At 41.0% G+C, this 8487-nt stretch overlaps 1 protein-coding gene across 4 annotated transcripts in view; it reads right to left on the bottom strand.

Annotated features, from left to right (window-relative positions):
• Window positions 1-227: 227 nt before the first annotated feature.
• The window catches only part of BNIP3L (BCL2 interacting protein 3 like), a 25075-nt gene continuing 16815 nt past the window's right edge, over window positions 228-8487 (bottom strand). For 2 of the 4 annotated variants that reach the window (XM_008060857.1, XM_008060858.2), the window contains exons 4-6: window positions 4842-4945; window positions 4595-4744; window positions 228-2955 (exon numbers count right to left, since the gene is read on the bottom strand). In XM_008060857.1, coding sequence (XP_008059048.1) covers window positions 2907-2955; window positions 4595-4744; window positions 4842-4945 — 303 coding nt within the window. In that variant the 3' untranslated portion in view covers window positions 228-2906. Of the gene's footprint in view, window positions 2956-4026; window positions 4348-4590; window positions 4745-4841; window positions 4946-8487 lie in introns of those variants that run through there. The other 2 variants (XM_021713822.1, XM_021713821.1) reach the window with 2 other exon arrangements.

Below are 8487 nucleotides of genomic sequence, written 5' to 3'. Positions count from 1 at the left end.
GCCACTCTCCGGACGTCACTAGACACTTCACACACGCAGCAGCTGCATTTACAGATCATCAGCACAGCGTGGTGACCACAACCCTGAGAGGACGACGCCCCCCCAGCATCAGGCACTCCAGGCCTTGGGGAGCTTGACGACAGGAAAGCTGGGTGTGGGCAGGGCAGGTGTGGCACCTCGAAACTCCCAGGTGACACCCGTGACGTAAAAATGAAATAATGACAGAAAAAGTTTTGTGAGAGCTTTAATGGCACAAAATGTTTATAGCTACAAGTTATACATGTATTGTAAACTGTATATAATGATACAAAGTGCTAACTAAATAGATGAAGAATGTATAATCACTTTGGCTCAGTTAATTCCAATAATTTCCACAACTAGTTCACTTAAAAATTCACTTGACTGGCTATGCCTTTAATTTTCATGTTTTTTAGAATAGTAAATATTTTTCCTGTAATCATGGGAATTTGTTGTACTTTTCAATGTGCAAGTTTGTGCAGTTTTGCTCGATTCTATTTACAAATATTTTAAGCCAGTTTACATCAAACATATGAAAAAATGAAGCCTGCCTTTTTGTCCCCAAATTGTAAACAGGTATAAAGCTTTTAAAACATTAATCTTAAAATTTCAACGGTTAATTGCTGAATTCTCCTTTCCAATCATACAATCCACTTGTTTAAAACAAATCTAAGTAGGAGCACGAAACATTCATCCCATGTTTCAGCTATCAGTAAATACTGCCTGAGCTCATCTTACGATCATGTGCTCAGTTTTAAGTAACATCCCATAATTTCACATATACTTTAAGAAAAAGGGCAAAACTACATTTACTTTCAACACTGAAAGTATACCCAAGTTCAACTGCACCTCTGATAGAACTGCTACTGAATTTGGAAAGAGCACAATGTGTTGTCTATAAAAGGTTGCTTTTATTTAAAGTATAATTTTACTTTTCCCTTCCAAAGTATCAGGTGTAACACCAATTGTATAGTATAGCAGTTTAGCTAGTTCTCTTAACTCTACCAGTCTTTCCACTTATTCAGGCTTTTCAAAATCGGTGGGCCATCAGATTAACTTTCTTCCCAAGGAAATTCAAATATGAACACTTGAAATAAATAGGGTGTAGAAGGCAAATCAAGTGTTACCAGGTTGAAGAGTAAGACAGAAACATGGTACAATAAAAAGATGTCCAAAATTAGACATCAAATGCTACAAAGAAAAAGAAAATTACTCAGAAAACGCTTTTGGATACATCATCTTTCTTAAAGACAGCCAGCTATATTTTTGAATAAAGATAAAAATTAACTTTTTGTTTAATCTGTATGTTATTTTCCACGATAACACATCAATTTTACAAACCTTGATGTGAGAGAGAAGGGTTAGAAAGTTTCTGCAAACTGGCAAACCTGGTTGTGATAGTGTTTTTATTCAAGTCAACCTGACACACTTTAGAGATTGCTAGTTTTAAAATTAACAATGGTTCTCGGAATATTCAATAGCAATGTCTATATCATAAACAGTAATTATTTATATATAAAACATATAGTAGTAGCCTTCAGAGTCATGCTGTATGTTCTGAAATCCAATAAAGTCTACTTGAGATAATTGGCAATCCCGATGCTTTCTAACAATTTGGTCCTAAAGCTTCACATTTTAGAAACAAAAAAGTCTATCACTGAAGGAATTTGCTGAGTGTTCTGGAACTTTGAGAGTCTACCACAAATGCAGAGACAGCTACGGGAGAGAATGACCAGCACCTGCAGACTCACAGGCATCACCTTGGGAAGACTGTACAGTAAACAATAACCAGTGAGAGATCAGAAGGAAACAAGTGGCATCTTTTCAGAATCTTGTCAACTGTTCCCACAACCCAAGTCTGTTTTCCAAAGCTGCACGAATGCTTGGAATAATTCTGAAACAATTATCTTCAGAGTTTAAAGGCTTCAGAGTATAAGCAATGCTTCCTAAAACAAGAAGCCTGCATTAACAGCACAAATTGGAACTCGTTCCAAAGCTTCCTCTTAGAGAACAAAAAAAGAATTTAAAAAAATGTAAAGAAAGTCATGAAAAATGAACATGCAGCTAAGAAACACAAAAATACCAAACACACACAAATCTCAAAAGCAATTTCATATAATTTCTAGGCCTGAGACGTTCCTTATCAGAAATAAAGGTTCTATGCCATAGAAAAGACAGCAATACAACATACTAGTATTAAAATCTGCTGATGTACTTTAGTTCTTATTCTATTTCATACCGATCATGTATACAGCTGGCCTCCTACAAATTAAAAGGCGCCATTAGGAGGCTTAGACAAAAAAGTGGCTCCAAAGCTGGTTTCAAATAATTTTTTTATTGCCCAGGATATTTTTTTTTCTTGTGTCTTGCTTTTTTTTGTTTTTGTTTTCTTTTTAATAACAATAGATTCAAGCTTAGGGAAGCTTGCCTTTGTCTTGAAAAAAAACCTCAACAATAAAGCTTCTTTTATATCATTTGTGAACCTGATCTCATTTTAAGAGAGAGATGGTAGTCATGTTGCAAGAGTAAAATTTATATCATGAATGATACAGGTCAAAGTCTGATGGAACTACTTGGAGATAATAGCATTGCTGACAAAATTATAATTTGCTGGTGGCATTTGCGGAAAAGAAGCCCTTGCAAATTTCTAAACAACAGTAAACTCTGTTAGGAAATTCTAAAGTGTCTTACAGGCCAAAAAGGAATAAGGTTAGTAAAATGCCTCAACAGAGTTTGAATAAAATACTGGATTTCAGAGTTACTGGAATTGGATATGTAAAAACAGGGTGGTAGGTTGGGTCATGCTTACAATGGTCTCAAGTTCAAATAACTATGTGACAATACACCACTTCACAGGTCACACGCATTTCCAGGGCTTTTCTTTTCCCTCAGTAGGTGCTGGCAGAAGGTGTGCTCAGTCGTTTTCCAATATAGATGCTGAAAGGAAGCAGAGTGAGTCATGTTTCATCTGTTTCAACAGTTCTGCATCAGTTTGTCCATAAGCTGAACACCACTCAAAAACTCAGTTTTTCAGCCCTTGTAAAAGGCTCTAAAGATGCATGTACACAGTTCCCTGAACACCCTGGTATCATCGCTGACTCTCTCAAAACCAGTCCCCAGCCCAGCCAAACTGGTTTTCTATGATTCTGTTTACTCATTAAGTTGGGACTGGACAGCACAGGGCAGTGATTAGGCGAAGTAAAGTCAGAGAGAACAGATCCTTCCGCAGGGTAGAGCAGAGACAGCCTCCTCTGAGATGCTCCCTTCTGGTGGACAAAAGGTTCTACTGATATTTCAGATATCAAAATATGGCAACAGGCCAAATTACGTTCACTAACGTCCTGTGTAGAGAGAAAAAACTAAATCTGCCAGTGCCTTAAAGCCAGCTCTGCCTAATAACACTCAAGGATTAGGGGGCCAACGAGACTTTTCCACGCCTGGCAAGTATTTGGCCCCCTCAACACACAAGCAGAAGGGAAGTTAAGAAAATATGTAACTGGCTTCCCCAGTGTAGCAAAAGTAACCAAATCTTTAAACCCTTTTGATATTCGTCCAAGGTAAGAGCTAAACTTAGAGCGAGAGAACAGTCTGAAGATTACTGAGAGAGAGAGAGAGAGACACCACGAAGTCCAAAACCAGCCTCTGAAGGGCAAGTGACCTGCTTGCAGGAATGCAGGAAACACCCACCCCGTCCCCAGCCACTCAGACCTGCACGCAAGTCTACCCTTCCTCACAGACCCTTCTGGGTGCTGTTTGTGACCACTGTCCTCACCCTCCCAAGAGCAGGCCCAGCACCCGAGAGAGACAAGAGGACGTGCGGAAAGCTGCACATCTGATTCCGTGTTCGAGACTGAGAATCGCTCTCTGATGCATCGTGCAGAGCAGAACAGGGAGGGGCCGCCTGCTGTGTGTCATATGCTGTAATGACCCACAGGGCACACCGCAGCTAACGGTCATGTCTTGGAAAAATTAACAGCTACTGTTCAACCCCTAAAATCTTTCAGAAGTGTATTTCCACAATTGTTCACATTTTTAAAAAGCAATATAACAGATATGCCAGAAAAACTAATAAACTACAGGTAATCAGGCAATTTTAGCAGGATACATGAAAATGTTACAAAGTTAAGAAAGGAAAAAACAGTACCAACCACCAATTTCATCTAAGGACTACTGAATATAATTGTGTATCTCCCCATATAGAAACAAAGTATTTGCACCAAAACCCAAATGTACAAATTAAAGATCAGTTTACTTCACAAATTACTCAAGATTAAATTTTAATAAACAAGATCAAAACTCCAAAATAAAACTAAACCATAGAAGAGTCCACTTAAAAATGAGCACTTAAGGAATTAATATATCTTATTTTCAAAAAAGAAAAACCCCCGCAATTATTAAAAATACTTATTGGTGGACGAATCAGGTATCAACTTTAGCATTCTAAAGTTCACCCAATGTGCACTGAAACGTTCAAAGCAAAACAATACAAACTGCTTTCATGTACATATCTCGCATGTGAAAACAGAAGACGAGGATGGGACAACGGAAAAAGCTTGGAGAGCCTTCCAGTACTTACCCTAGCCCCAAAGCCAAAACGTGAGAGAGGAAGAGAGACGGAATGAACACCTTCAGAAACTCTGCAGAGAAGATGCCTCCCTTCTTCATGGCGCCGCTTTTCCTCATGCTTAGAGACACGGAACGCTTAGGGTGCCTGAAGTGGAACTCCCTGAGAAAGAAATGCAGAGCATTTGCTGAGAACACCCTCTGCCTGTGAGCATATGGACCGGAGCAACTGTGTCTGCAAGAGACACGGGAGAACTCACTTGGGCGGAATGTTTTCAGGTCGACTGGACCAGTCGGATACCCAGTCTGCACTTTTCTTCAAAGCCTCAACTTCCTTCTCTCCTTCTGCAACTTCTTCTTCTGACTGTAAAGAACAATGTAAACTTTAAATCTACACAAGGAAGACTAGTTCCTCCTAATACAAAGACAAGCCTAGAGAGAAAATACACTAAACTCAGAAGGAGGTACATCAGTAATTTTTATATGAAATACGCTGTTTTTCTAAAAAGACTGGCAAAATCACCTAAGATCAGTGATTAATACCTTAAAAAGAACTCAAGTGAGCTTCACTGTTGTTACCTAAGCAGGAACAAGAACGTGGGAAAACTGTGTTTTGGGATATAATGCCAGCTAGCATGGAAAATCTTGCAACTGTTGAATCCAGGTAGTGCTCACATGGAGATCCACTGTATTATTCTCTTTACTCTTGAATATGTTTACAATTTTCATAATTAAAAAAGGAAACATACCAAAAAAGACATACAACAAAGTCACAAGAAGTGAAGCAAAAATAAGTGACAGAAATGATGAGGAAATAAATGGTATTTGCTGAGCAGTTAGAAAGACAAACATCACTCTAAGCACTTTACTTGCATTAACTTTTACTTTGCAATAGCCCTATAAAAACAGGAAGGAACTACTGGCAGCCAGGTGCAGTGGCTCACGCCTGTAATCCCAGCACTTTAAGAGGCAAGAGGAATGCCTGAGCCTAGGGGTTCCAGACCAGCTGGGCAACTTGGTGAGACTACGTTTCTACAATTAAAAAAAAAAAATTAGCCGGGTATGATGGTGCACACCTGTGGTTCCTTGAAAGGTTGAGGTAGAAGGATCGTCTGAGCCCATTAGTTCAAGGCTGTTGTGGCTGTGAGTGTGCCACTGCACTCCAGCCTGGGCGATAGAGTGAGACTCTGACTCAAAAAAAAAAAAAAAAGAAAAGAAACTATAAAAATCCCATGTTACAGATGAGAAGACTGAGATACAGATTAAATAACTTGCCTAAGGCTCCACAACTAGTACAAAGCAGAGCCAGTATGCAACCCAGGCAAACTGTTTCTAGAACCCCCACTCTTAAGCACTGTTTTATTCTCTAGAAGATTATATTTTTTAGACAAATTGCTAACAAATATTTCACAAAACTTTGAAACTACGTTAGCCGAAAGTTTTCTGGAATAATCTAGTTTAAATTGAGTCAGTATTTAACATCTATAGTACCAAATAAATGAAAAAGTAATCATTTTTATTGCCAATGATAACCTAAAGTTTCAGGCCAAGATTTAGGCCAAGAACAATTAAAATTTCCCATAACTTCTTTCAATATAACCCACAGGAATAAAAAAATTCCAATGAAGCAGTATTGTTTTTAAAACGTGATGCTATAACCCCAAACCAGAGGGCCTCAAAGTTAAGAGGTATTTTGACTCTCTGTGGTTTGAACAAGATTTATTTTTTTTGACCAAAGCTCTCATTCTTTTGAGGAGGTAGATGAGAAGTGCAGAGCCTGACACAGTCACATGATTTTTTTGACAGGTCTAGTTCTCTGTGAAATAGCTGCTCCAGGAAGGGAGCTTCAGACAGTCTCCACATACAGACGGTTCTTTTTACTATCAAAGCCGAAGGAAAATCCCTGCAGATGCTTGCTACTCTTGTTGGTGCCATTCTTATCGAGTTCTGCTGAACTTGGCAAATTCCACAGAGTGACACAATGCAGCATTCAGAATTCAGCTTTTTTCACTGGCTACTGAGATTACTCAGAATCATGAGTTGGCTCTTCAGAGTAACACTGAAATCATCCTACATCAAAAACAATATATTGTTACAATGTACTTGCCCATCAGCTGTGTACACACAGTATCTGACTAGAGTCAACATATCAACATACTGCTGGTCATTTCTGTTTACAGTTTCCTACTCTGGTCTCACATGTCTCTCTCAAACTGCTCAAAGATTTAACAAGTTCATATTTCATACTTTCCAACAGAATGAAAATGCAGTAAAATTTCATGCTCTCATTTTTTTTTTAAGATGATGTAATTTTCTCTCAGTTGCATGAACCAAAGTTATCTTCAGATTAGTATTTTAAAAACACAAGAGGACTCCAGATAAGTGTCCAAACTTGTTCTAATGCTTACTTTAAAAATAAGGGTGGCAAGCTGGCCTCATTTACTTCTGCTCTGCTGGTAGAGACAAGGTCTTGCTCTTCTACCCAGGCTGGAGTACAGCATTGTGATCACTGCTCACTGGAATTTCCAACTCCTGAGCTCAAGTGACCTCCATTTCAGTATCCCAAATAGCTAGGACTATAGGCATGTGCTCAGCTAATTTTATTTTATTTTACTTTTTGAGTTGGAGTCTCACTCTGTCGCCCAGGCTGGAATGCAGTGGCATGCTCACGGTCACCGCAGTCTCAACCTGCTGGGTTCCAGCGATCCTTCTACCTCAGCTTTCCAAGTAGCTGAAACTACAGGCGCATGCTACCACACCTGGCTCATTTTTTATTTATTGTAGAGATGAGGGCTCACCAAGTTGCCCAGACTGGTCTTGAACCCACGGGCTCAGGCAATCCACTCGCCTCGGCCTCCCAAAGTGCTGGGATTATAGGCTGAGCCACCGAGTCTGACCCAACTAATTTTTTAGATTTTTTTAGAGAGACCCTCTGGTTTGGCTATTACTATGTGGCCTAAGCTGGACCCAAACTCCTGGGCTCAAGCAATTCTCCTGCCTTAGCCTCCCAAAGTGCTGGGATTACAGGTATGAGCCACTTTCAGGTTTTCAATTGCCTTCCAAGATGACCTGCTCTGGGCTGAGGGTTTTGTACCTATCAAAGCAGCTCCCTCTCTGTGACGTGCTGAAAGTTGCCCACAACACAAGGGAAACCATTCATAAATTGCCTTTCATTTCTTCCAATTCCAGCATATGGTAAAAATGCATCTAGCTGGGCTCGGTGGCTCAGCCTGTAATCCCAGCACTTTGGGAGGCGGAGGTGAGTGGATTGCCTGAGCCCATGGGTTCGAGACCTGCCTGGGTAACTTGGCGAGACCTAATCTCTACAATAAATAAAAAATTAGCTGGGCATAGTAGCGTGCGCCTGTAGTTTCAGCTACTTAGAAGGCTGAGGCGGAAGGATTGCCAGAACCCAGCAGGTCCAGGCTGCGGTGGCCGGGAGCGGCCACTGCACTCCAGTCTGGGTGACAGAGTGAGACTCCAACTCAAAATAAATAAAAAAAAAAAAAAAAAATAAAAATAAAAATAAAAATAAAAGAGAGTGATGGAGAGAAAGGCTGACTTGTCCCACTAGAATCAACATCCCAGCCGCTACGATCTCGCCCTTGCCCTGGGCCACTCGATCTCGCCCTTGCCCTGGGCCACACGAGTGGCCGGAGAGAGCGGGCGGGGCTCCCTCCGGAGGCGACAGCCCGCAGGGCCGCTTCGGAGCGGGTCTCCTCCAGCCCCCCCCCTTTCAGCCGGTGCCCTGGGACCAGCCCGATGCCCCGGGCCGGGGTGCGGTGGGCACCCCCGCCCCGTTCGAGGGGTGACTGTGCCTCTGACGTCAGGCGGCTTCTGGTTCATTCCCTGGCACGAGGGCTGTATTTTCATAACAGCCCGAAGTGTCGTGGAACTGGAATAGGC

Source organism: Carlito syrichta, unplaced genomic scaffold (genome assembly GCF_000164805.1).
Source record: "Carlito syrichta isolate Samal-C Ts95f unplaced genomic scaffold, Tarsius_syrichta-2.0.1 Scaffold304746, whole genome shotgun sequence".
NCBI classification, from domain to species: Eukaryota; Metazoa; Chordata; class Mammalia; order Primates; family Tarsiidae; genus Carlito; species Carlito syrichta.
This window is presented reverse-complemented; position numbering and strand designations above follow the sequence as displayed.